The 12,412-nt window shown below is 40.5% G+C and overlaps 1 protein-coding gene across 1 annotated transcript; it reads right to left on the reverse strand.

The window, feature by feature from the left end:
• Positions 1-6,147: 6,147 nt before the first annotated feature.
• On the reverse strand, positions 6,148-12,152 carry LOC148960142 (uncharacterized). The gene has a single exon (XM_089108902.1). It carries the CDS (start codon positions 11,666-11,668, stop codon positions 6,419-6,421), a length of 5,250 nt encoding a protein of 1,749 aa, XP_088965028.1. The 5' UTR covers positions 11,669-12,152; the 3' UTR covers positions 6,148-6,418.
• Positions 12,153-12,412: the final 260 nt, after the last annotated feature.

A 12,412-nucleotide genomic window follows, 5' to 3' on the forward strand; every position in this document is an offset into this window, starting at 1 on the left:
ACGACGGCACAGGATCATTCCCTTTCACGGATGATATACCGCAAGCTATACGCCTTCTTGGGGTTAAAAAATCATTTAGTGAAAGATGTTTAGCAGGGGCATTTCCAAGAACTGGCTTTGTGGGTAAGTCACGTAGTGGATCTGACTGTAGAGGTAGAACTTTATCAACAAGGCAGATTTATTCGGAGACATGCCCTGAGCCTCTGGCCTTCTTCCCAGCCCAGGGGCAACATTGGTTTGTGATCTTCTTTCGATCAGTTCATCAGGCTTATGCACCAATAGTGGTATTCCAAAGTCAACTGCGACTGATAAGAAAATTATTCCCAGCCAGTAAGTTGGGATAAGTCTTGCAAATGTAGGTGGCATTGTCGGCGGCGTTGCTTTTGTTAATACGATCTTCTCCAAGATCAAAGCCAAGTTGCAACAGGAAGCTTGCTAATCCAAGAAAAAAACTCTTTAATCGCGTCTACCATCTCAAAATAGTTGAGTGTGTATGCAAATCCTCGTAATACAAGCGATTAATTGATGCTTTTGAGTTAAGAAATGGTCCAGGTCGAGGAGCTCGGCCAAGGCCATTTGTGGTTCTACCGATGTTAAAAAGTTCTACCTTAAGAGAGGAATTTACGCACTTGATACCACAAAGGGGTATTTAATGATGCTAACAACTTCAATTTCCAAACAGAGCTTAAAATAGCTTCATCAGTTTCAAAGTAAAGAAGCCATTGCTCGCATTTGAGGGAGAGAATTTACAGGAGTTTGGCGGATATAACTTTGAAAAATTGAAAATGGATTGTTGCAATGAATAAAACCTTTTACCCTGCTGCAAGTAGCAGTGACAAAACGTTAAATTTGTGTCACAAACATAGGCCTATCTATTTGCAAAGGGAAAAATGAGACGTTCAACGTTGTTGAAGGTAATTTCAACGAACTGAAATTTTGCAATGAAATTTGTCTGTGGTTTTGACGATTCCATGCCTTTATCTGCAATGTATGTGCCGAAAAATCGGTCTATATTACAGCAAGGGCTTTCCCAAGAAAAAGGCTGTTAGGACATTACACGATATTGCCGTCAAGTTTTCTAAAAATTGGCAAAAATGTTTCTCTTCAAGAAATGGTGTGGCCATTCCAAGACTTTCTTGAATAGCGAAAGAGTTGAGAGAAAGTAGCAGGCAACATTTGTTTAAACAGTGTCCTGTTTAATTGTAATGTAATTTGGCCTTTTAAATCGTATAAATCTATTTTAGATATTATCTTTCGATTGTAAAGGCTTTTTCATAGGATGTACTCGTTTTTTTCAAAAGAAAGTATTTTATAAGAAAGTTGCGCTCGGTTCTTCAAAAAGTTAAGAAAGTTCAGGGCAGGATCTTTGAAACCTAAGAAAGTTTAAAAATTTAGATATTCAAAGTTTCAAAGGAAATTGTGGTGTAGGGGTGAAATATTTCAACAATACAGTAATGTGCTGAACAGGAAACGGTGAATACAGTATGACGTTGACTGCGCATGCTTAGTGACGTAAAACTTTCCAATTTTACGTTAAGAAAGGCTTAAGAAAGTTTTAGTGCTGAAATTTGGAAATAGCTAAGAAAGTCTGAGGGCTCGGCTGAAAAACACTTTCTTATAGATAAAACTTGTAAATACTGAATTGTAATTACTAGGTTTTTGTTGTAAGCTTTTACAGTTGGCAGCCCCTTGAAAATCAGCATTTGAAAATAAGTCTACAATCCTTAAGCATTTGAAATGTATAAGTGAACGGATGAATAAATGAACGAACGAATGAATGGTGAATCGAATTAACTTTGAATTATAAAACATAAAACAAATAGAAACAATCTACAAAAAACTTCTTTCACTATCTTGGATACAGAAATGAAAAGTGAGATCTGTTTTTGTTGTAGTAACGTTGAAGTTTACATAGCTACATTTTTCAAATTTGCTGAAATTTCGTTAATTAAAATTCTAAATCTTTTCATAGATGTATTTCCAAAGTGAAACTTAATTACACGAGTTAACCGAACGCATAAAGCGGGTCAAATCTCTATTTGCTGGCCACCACGGTGTTCATGGAGATACACCCTAAAAAGAACCTCTGTTTTGAAGTAATACATGACAGCAGACAAAACAAATGTTTATTAGGCACTACAGCAGTCTAACAGTCTAATCTTAAGGATGGCCCGGACTCTTTAAGTAGGCGGTCCCTCCAATCCTTCACGTTTCTTTGGAGACAGCCGGCGTATTTGATATGTTTTGGTCGTATTCAAGCAGACTTAAAATTCTTAAAGTTTAGTAAAGTATGTGGAATTTACAATTCTACCTTTTTGGATTTACAAAACGATGCTACTGTAAGATAAGATTATGAAATCCCAAGATTGCGCAGACAGGAAGATTTCGTTTTTTCCACTGGACGAGAGGTTGGCGGTCCCTGATTGGTTGAAAACAAGGAACCAATCAATCACGTATTTTTCGTATCACGCTACTTCCGATCCACAGGTGGATTTCTCTGCGTACGTTTGGTTATTAACCGATGTTTATAACCTGTTTATACGCTGAAGGGGCGCAAGAAAATTACTTCAAAATTATGTTTGCAAAATTTCGTGCGTTCTTCAAATCTTGAGATATTTGTACACCACTATCACGAAGAAGCGCCATGTTCACCCTCTTCTGAATTGCTAATACTATTTTTAAAAAAATGGAAAATGATCATCAGTCATGTTCGAAGCTTAAAAACGAAGTCGATTAACTTACTGAGTTTATTCTTCATACTGCTAATACCAATTTGCGAAATGGATATATGTCAGCATTCTTCGTCCTTGCTTCAAGCTGAAATACAGACAATTATTTTCTCAATTCTCAGAAGTAAGGAATAACATTGTATACATCTTTCTGTTCCTAAATACTTTAATGGTAGGACAGTTTAAGAATACAAACAACCCGAAGATTAAAAGGCATAACGCAATGCCAATAAAAATTGATGCGATCATCTCCTCCCACTCAAAAACCCGTCAAAAACCTTTCTCAAAAGTTTTCCATATTAACTCGTTTGTTTGCGAATTTTAAAAGCAATTAAAAATTATGGCAACTGTGAGATGGAATTGCCAGCACTGAGCAAATGCGATACACTTCTCATCAAAATTGGAAACTTGAACCAAATAAGACAAATTTTGGGTAAATTTGGCAAAGTTGCCGTAAATGTGGGAACAAGGACAAAAACATGAGATACACGAGGCGAACGTGAAAAATGCAAGCAAACACGACAACTCGCAGCAAATGGTAGTAGATTAAAGGACAGAAACTTTATAAAGAATAATCACTGCTGCAGAATATCAGATAAGCTGCAAAAATAAAAATTCTTAGATTCTGTGAAGCTGTCATGAATATACCTTTGGTAGGAAGAAAGGGATACAGAGTAAAAATTGATCAAATTGTAGCGCATTGGGTCGCCCTGGAAAGAATATAAAGAATGCAGATATCAAGGTAAATATTGCAATTTACTAGGACAGTAAAAATCAAAATCTTTGCAATGATAAATTTTTAATAGTGACTGCTCCAAAAAACGTTAGATTGAAATTTTTATATAAGATTGCAATGAATAATAGCTTACGCGTTCTTGGTAAGGCTTTACCCCCGGATAGGGGTACAAAGTATCGCAGAAAACTGTGAATTCAGTACCAATTTTAGGGTGTCCAGAGCAGCTTAAAATGTTGACGTAGTTTAATGGGAGTTGTCCCATGTAAATTATGTATCACACCAAATGACTTTGGTCTGGCACAAGCTCTATTATCCACAGTTTGTTATAAAGCAAAAAAACCGACAAGGGAAACTGACCAATATGTTTGTAGCTTTCTACCCCCTGTCAATACCCCGATGGGAGCTCCGCACTTGAAATGCTTCACAAATACATCGAGACATTTATCTATTGACGTACATTCCCATTAAAGAACGGCCTATCTTTCAACAAAATAACATTCAATTGTAATACCCCCCTTCCCATACAAAACAATGTTGTTTCGAAACTAAGACCTATAATATTTCCTCAAATCAAACTAACATATTTGTTTTGTTGGAGAGGAGGGGGTTCGAAAATCAACGTAGTCGCTGTCTTGAGAAATATTGAGGACGCATTTATTCAATTATTGTGCTGGGAAGACGAAAAGGGGAGGGGGTTTTTCGCCAAGGGAAGCTGCCTCCCGTTCCGGAGACGAAGAGCATGCGCATGGAATGAATTCATTAACGCGCATGCGCTGTGATGACAGGACGGATGGTTGCCTCAAACATTAGCAGAACTATGTTGGAGAATTCAAGTACTTACGTAAATACATATAGAAAGTAAAATAGTTTTGATAAATGAAAAGAACACAACAGGAAACTAAGCACACACACGACGACATGGGATGGGAACTATTTCAGAAATGTTGATGCCGCGGAACTCAAAACTTTCCAAACCTTACTCAGAGAGAAAAATTTCAAAAGTATGTTAATCAGTTTGATATTTAAAGGAAATCTGAAAATCCAAGCACAATAATTTAACAGATAAGATAGGCAGAAACCACTAATCGTTGGAACCTGACTTGCGTGATTCCAGAAAGACGTCAAGCCCCTTACGGGCGTATGGGGAGGAGGAGGAGCTAAGTATGGATCTTACCTCAATATTGTTGCTTCACTGAGATAAAATTGCCAGAATGGAGCCAGAAATGCAATAAATAGTGAATGCAGCCCACAAAGCACCTCTCTCGTACGTCTATGAAGCTCGACTTTTTGAGAACACAGGTAGGCAACTCACACTATCAGGGCTGGATCCCAGACAGGTTTTGTGCGGGTGCCCAATTGAGCTTTCCTGGGAGGGGGGAGGTATCAATAGTATAACATATTTGTGAATTTTTCAAACAACAGGTGCAGATAGTAAATCTCAGGCCATAGCTAGGTTGCTGTCTTCAGTCAGGATTCGATTTCACATTGTGAGATGAAATAGTCTAACATGCTACTAAATTGATACAATTATACTTAAACTAGAACCATGCACTAAGAAAATCCATTGGCCGCACAACAGCACCAGTCAAAGGGCGCCGTCCAGAAAATTCACCAAGGGCTACACACTCACATTTAACTCTGTAGTGGCTGGCTCTGAATTGCTAATAAAAGGTACAGCCCTTCCTCAAAAGCCCCAATTGTCAGAAAGTCTTTAAAATGTCTCTACTTTGACGGGGATTTGTAGAAAATTTTCTGCCTAGCAAAGAAAATGCCGGTTCAGTGGAGAGGGGCTCTTTCTAGAGACAATATTCTTTTAGATACCTTATCCTGTACTGGGCATAAATAGCTACCTCTATGGAATGTAGATGGAAGGCATTTACGTTTTGATAACATTGGAAACTTCAAGTGCCAGGCGCCATGGAGCGTTGAGAAAAGGGGGGGGCTAAATAATGGGGGGGGGGGGGCTAAAACCTAGTAAAAAGTGGCTTGACTGGTGATTCACTGGTAATTTTTTTGCATTTTGGAAAATAGTGGGGGAAGGCTGTAGCCCCCTAGTCCCCTTTTCTGCGGTGCCTGAGTGTGTTGATTATGGACGTAGCATGAGAAACTCTTGCAATCAAGCCCTTTTTGCTTCATTCCCATACAATATAGAAGGTATCTTTTTCATCAAGCAAATCTAAAAAATATGACCTTCTCTTACTTGTTGCATCTTTATTGGTTATTTTAAAAGAATTTTGCAGACCTTGTTTGGAAAAAAGGAAGATAAAGGGGTACTTACCTTCCCCCCCCTGACGTCACCAATGTTTGTAAGAATCAGCGAGAGACGAATGTTTGGTGATAGTTGGTCTGGTGATGTTTAAAGAAGAAAGAATGAAACCCAGCCCAACATTAAAAGAATGAAAATGCTATGGTAAGAAAATAAAATTATGTTTATGGACTTCAAATTGAAACTCGAAATGGAGTGTCGGGAATCGTATAGTTAGCCGCGACAATAAATCACGAATCTGTTCACATAGATCTTTAATGTTTATCACGTTCACGATCAACACAACTCCTCCTACTTCAACAATCTCGACTGCTTTTATACCTAAGTCTAAGAATGTTCTAGCAACCGCTGTCATTATTGCGTACCATTTTATTACAAGGCTTCTAAAGATATTAATTACGTTATAGCTTATTTGGGATACCCTCAGAAAGTTGATGAAGGTTCCCGAGGTACAATTACGTCAATAAAACGAAAACGAGGCTATGTGTTTACATTAGGCCTAAATAAGCTATTATGAAGAGCTATTCTAAGGGATTACAAACAAGCAAAAGTTCTAGTATGTTCTGGAACGTTCCACTATTTCAAGCTAAGTATAATGTTTATTAAGAATCTTGACACTCTCCCCCCATTTGAGAATTGCATTGTTCTCAAATGTACACTTGTCAGGAAGAAGCCCAATCCGCTGCATCACCATTCTACCAGTGGCTCTTCGTTGTCTGCATCTGTCTGATTTGCTATTCTCATCCTAGCAGCTACAGCTGCGTCTCGTTTTGGTCTGAACTCTGTGGCCTCTACGTTTAGTTGTTTCGTCCCCGTGTCTGGAGTAGGTTTCTCGCGTGAGCTGTTGCACTGAAGCTCCAGGGGATACAAGTGCTGCACTGCACGCTCAAGTGTTGTATTCCCAGCTCTGAGTTTTGCTCCCCTAACTATTCCATCTTTTCCTTTGATGAGGTCACTTACAATGCCGAGTTTCCAGTGGCTCCTGTTCTTTTGATCCCCCTTGATGATCATAACATCACCAACCGTTAGCTTGTTTGTTCTGCCATGATGCTGTAGGTTATGCCTTTCCCTGAGCCCACGTATATATTCACTGCTCCAACGGTTCCATATCTTCCTTTTGCATTCGTTTAGATACCGTGCCCTTCTTCTAAGGTCTCTATCATCTATCTCATCAGCGTTTTCGTCTGGCACACTATTCGGTTGACCGAATAGCATCGTGTTTGGTGTCAGAATCGGCATTTGGACATCATCTTCCACGTATCCGAGTGGTCTGTTGTTGATTGTTAACTCTACATCCTGCAACACGTCAGCCAGCTCTTCCCAAGTCAGCGTTGATTTGCCAACAACTTTATACAAAACTTGTTTGACCAGCCCAACCATTCTTTCGAACTGGCCACCCCACCAAGGGGCTCGGCTTAGGTTGAATTGCCATCTGACATTATGTTGAGAAAGAAAGTCCTGTACGTGTTCATTTCTCTGTACATTCTTTAACCATTTTGCTGCTGCCACAAAGGTCGAAAAGTTATCAGAGTATATCTTTTCCGGCCTGCCTCTTCTTGCAATGAACTTCTTCAGGGTTGGTAGGAATCTCTCTAATGATTGATCTGGAAGTAATTCGAGGCAAATGGCACGAGTAAGACTGCAGCTAAACAGAAGAATGTAAGCCTTACCCATCCTTTTTTCCCTTTTCTTGTAGTACAAGGGTCCAGCATAGTCCAGTCCTATAACTTGAAACGGCCTATCACCTGTCGTACGTTCTGTTGGTAGGTTTGCTTGTGGAGGCTTCCAGAGTGGCATGGCATGAAACCGCTTACACCCAAAGCAGCTACGAATCAATTTTTTGGTGAGTTGTCGCAACTTTGGTACCCAGTAGCGTTCTCTAATCTTTGTTATTGTTAGTCCGACTCCCCCATGCAATGTATTCAGATGTGCATTCATCACAAGCCTCTCGGTATATGCTGCATCCGTTGGCAGAAAAACTGGATATTCACCTTGTAATCGGCCAGCGCATACGTAAATTTCCTTGTCGTTTTTCTTTAGATTCAGCTGATGCATTTGTTGCTCGAATACTGAGGTTTTGGTTGCTTCTTCTTGAACCTTTCTTATCCAAATCTCATTTGCTGCATTGAACTCTTCTGCTGTCAGCGGTCCATCTATTTTCTCATCTGCTAAGGAATTGTTCTTGAAACGCAGCATCCAGCCTGTTATTCGAATTGCTTTCTTGAAGGAAAATCGATGCATGATGTCATCAAAGTTTCCAGGAGTGTTGACTGCAGTAGCTAAAACGTCCTTGATTTTCCTTGCTTCAGTTTCACTTTCAGTCGACGGTACTGTTGTGATGTCTTCAGGCCAATTTTCTTCGTTTGGAAGCCATGAAGGGCCCTTCCACCAGAGTTGGTTGCCTTGTAGTTGAATTGCAGAGCAGCCGCGACTTCCAACATCCGCAGGGTTGCATTCTCCTGGTATGTGTCTCCAACTGATGAACTCTTTCGTTCGTATCTTCTTTACCCTGTTGTTCACGAACTGCTTATACCTTCCTTCTCCTCTAATCCAATGCAATGCCACTTTGCTGTCCGTCCATGCTGTTGCTCTCCCAATTGGTAGATTTTCAAAGGCATTTTTGACGTTTTCCAATAAATTTGCAGCCATGTGTGATGCTACTAGTTCCAGTCTTGGGATTGTTGTATCCTTTTTTGATAACCGTGACTTTGCCGCTATAATACCTTGACTGATACCTGAAGGCTGATGCACCACAGCGTAAACACATGCAGATGTTCCGAGATTACTGGCATCGCCAAAGGCATGTAGATTAACGAAATTGATTTCTTCCTTATAAGTGCAAAGACTCCTTGCTGCTTCTATTTTTGGTGTTAGATTTTCACAGAACAGTTTCCATCTCCTCTCGAGGTTTTCCGGCAGCTGTTGATCCCAGGATAATTTCATGTCACAAAGCTCTCTGAAGAAAACTTTCCCTTGCAGTGTGACAGGAGATGCAATACCAATTGGATCGTAAATTGATGCAAGCGTTTGCAGGACTCCTCTTTTCGTCATCTCGCCACGGTTCTCCGGGAACATCACAGCAATTGTATCATCTGTTTTATTCCAGTGAAGTCCAAGCAGTTTTGCTTCGTTATTCTTTACTCCCAGTTGCTGCTTTGCATAAGACTGCTCCAAATCTTGCTCATCTCGTTGGTCACTTTCAAAGTGCTTTTCATTGGAATGCCATTTGTGCAATTCAAATCCTGCATCTTTGAAAACTTCAACTGCCTTACTCTTTAACTCCCTGACCTCGTCAGAGGTGCAGCCACCACTTATAATATCATCGACGTAGAGACTTCTTCTTATCTCTTCTATCCATCGGTGATATTTGTCACCATACCCTGATAAATGTTGTTCAATTGTGCCTCCAAGAAGGAATGGAGACTGCGTTAAACCAAATAAAGCCCTGGAAAATCTGAGAACTTCTCGTTCCTCTGTATGAATGTCCTTTACCCAATGGAACCGTAATGCATCCCGGTCCTCAGGGCGTATTCTTACCTGCAGGAAGGCTTTCTTGATGTCACCAGCTAATGCGATTGGTTTCATCCTGTTCCTTTCAATGATGCTCAATAGAAGATTTTGCAGTGGAGGTCCCGTTTCAAGGCAGTCATTCAGTGAAGGGCTGCTGTCATCTTGTTTTGCTGAAGCGTCAAACACTACTCGCAGCTTAGTACTCTCAGCTTGGTCTCGCACAACCGCTTTATGTGGAATGTAGAATATCTTTTCTGTAGGTTGAACGTTGTCAGACACCCTTTCCACTATTCCCTGGTCCAAGTACTCCTTTATCACAGCATCGTAGTCCTGGTATAGATCTGGGTTGCGTCTAAGCTTCCTCAGCAATGAGGACAATCTTGCTAAACTCCCCTTCTCATTTGTAGGCAGTGGTGGATGACCATTCTTCCAAAGTAGTCCTGTTTCATACCAACCCTCATCGCTTCTCACTAGCTGTTGCTTGAAGTCTTCGTAGACTGAATTTGTTCTGTTAGATGGCGAATCTTGGATCCCAAGGACGTCAAGGCTGCACAGGCGATCGTAATCTTCATCTGTAGATCTTGTGAGATACAAATTTGACAAGTCCAACTCAGTTCCTGGCGAAATTATTGTCCAGCCAAACCGCGTGTATTCAGCCACAGGCTCACCAATATGTCCGATCTTTGGTGGTACTGAAGTTTTTATTCGAGAATACTCACTTGCTCCAAGCACCAAATGCACTGGCAGCTCACTCTTTGTGTCAGTTTCTGTCATCTTTATACCATTTAAATGGCTGAACTTTCTGATCATGCCCTCATAATTCGGATTTGCCAATGACAGAAGAACGTTCTTTTCCACCTTGCTGACATCAGTGCACAATTCGAAATCTTCGTCACAGTTGCTGATTTTAAGGTTGTAAATTTGGATCTTCCTCGTAGTCGTGTGCATCATCATTTCTATTTGTCTTTGCTCGACTCTCGATGCTGAAACACCAATGCGATTGATGAGTGTGGCTGATGCGTATGAGCTCCCTGCTCCTGTGTCTAGCAGCGCTCTGCATTTCACTCCATTGACTTTCACGACCACCACTGGGTATGTAACATGGCGTGTTTCTGACGTCAGCATTGTTTGGTCTGTTGGCTCCCGAGATTTGTTGCAGATTGATGAATGGTGCCTTGCTCCGCATTTGGAGCACCCCTTTTGGCTCTTGCATTCAGAGGCTCTGTGATTCGCACCGAGGCAATTGAAGCAAAGTCGTTTCTTAGATATAAGCTGCTTCCGTGCTTCTGGAGAAGTCACACATTGGCAGTTAATAGGTTTGTGCCGTTCACTATCACAATACGCACAGCTGTTTGATTTCCATGGTTTCTGATAGGTTTGGAGCGTTCTCTCAAATCTCCGATGGGGTGTACTGTGTTCTTTTCCTTCTTCCGGGATAGGATTTCTTTCGGTCCATCTCCGAATTGCTTCTACAAGCTGCGGAAATTCCCAGGCGTGCCATTGATCGTCGTCTCTCACCAGGTCTGACCGAATCCCAGGGAGTCTATCAATTAGGAGCCTGACGTAGCCATTGATTGTTTTTAGTTTTCCCATGGTCTCCATTGCTTGCACATGAGTAAGGAGTTTCTGATAGAATTCATGTATTTTGGCAGCGTTTGATCCATTGATTGTAGGTAGATCCATGATCCCCTTCACATGTGAGGGGACAATTTCACTCGTCTTACCAAATTTGGTCTGCAATATGTTCTTGGCTCGCTCGTATCCTTCAGATGTAAATGGCAGTCCATCTATAAGAAGTCGTACCTTTGAATCCAGCAGTTCCTTGAGGTAGGAGAATTTCGAGACATTTGATATCTTCGCCGTATCTATTTCTGTACTGAATTGGTTCCAAAATCTCGTCCAATCGATGACAGTACCATTAAATTTTGTTATGCTGAGTTTTGGAAGCTTAACCCTCATATCTCCTTCCTGCGTGTTCAGCGTTTTCTCCACGGACTGTTTAGATTGGTACTGCTCTCTGAACTGCAATCTCATCTCTTCGAGGCGTCTTTCTTCTTCAAATCTTCTTCGTAACCGCAGCTCCTCTTCTTGTCTTTCCCTCTCAATCTTTTCCTTTTCTCTGTGTGAATCCAATGCTGAAATGGCATTGCTTGTCAATTCAATCGTATGCTCGAACCTCTCTACTCTTGCGTCGAACTCAGCACCCCATTCTTCCACCTTCTCTACGCTCTCGTTTTCTTCCATCAAAATGTTTTCGACTTGCTCTCTAAAAGAATAAATTTCCTGTAGTCGGCTTTCTATGGCTTGAAGGTGTCTTCTGAGCTCTCTTTCCTTGTTATCTTCCAGAATTCTGGCCGTGGACTTGTCCTTGATATCCAAAATCTTGAATTTATCCTCCAGTTTCTTCATTATTTCGTTAGAATCCATTGTGAATTAAATTGCTCGAGACTTATTCGCTAAACTTCGGAATAGTCCCGTCGGAGGTGCCACTTTGTCGGGAATCGTATAGTTAGCCGCGACAATAAATCACGAATCTGTTCACATAGATCTGTAATGTTTATCACGTTCACGATCAACACAACTCCTCCTACTTCAACAATCTCGACTGCTTTTATACCTAAGTCTAAGAATGTTCTAGCAACCGCTGTCATTATTGCGTACCATTTTATTACAAGGCTTCTAAAGATATTAATTACGTTATAGCTAATTTGGGATACCCTCAGAAAGTTGATGAAGGTTCCCGAGGTACAATTACGTCAATAAAACGAAAACGAGGCTATGTGTTTACATTAGGCCTAAATAAGCTATTATGAAGAGCTATTCTAAGGGATTACAAACAAGCAAAAGTTCTAGTATGTTCTGGAACGTTCCACTATTTCAAGCTAAGTATAATGTTTATTAAGAATCTTGACAGGAGAATATCTCAAAGAGAGAAGCTTGTAAAAAAACTAACGGAGGTTTTACGGACAATGTCAAGCACATTCTCAAGAGTTGAGGTTCATTTAAGCGAATGATTATGTGCAATCCTGGATAAATCATAAAAATATCTGCCTTTCACTTGCAGTAAGAGTTACGTGTTTATCTTTTGCAACTGGTAAAAATCGATATAAAGTTAGACACGAAAAATGCATTATGCAGTGTGTGTGCGTTAAAGGCATTTGACATGCATAA

The sequence above is a fragment of the Rhopilema esculentum genome, chromosome 6 (assembly GCF_057945365.1).
Source record: "Rhopilema esculentum isolate cy_ngs chromosome 6, ASM5794536v1, whole genome shotgun sequence".
Classification (NCBI taxonomy): domain Eukaryota; kingdom Metazoa; phylum Cnidaria; class Scyphozoa; order Rhizostomeae; family Rhizostomatidae; genus Rhopilema; species Rhopilema esculentum.

Coding starts and splice junctions, on each gene's coding strand:
- LOC148960142 (XM_089108902.1), bottom strand. CDS start 11,668: ATGGATTCTAACGAAATAATGAAGAAACTGGAGGATAAATTCAAGATT.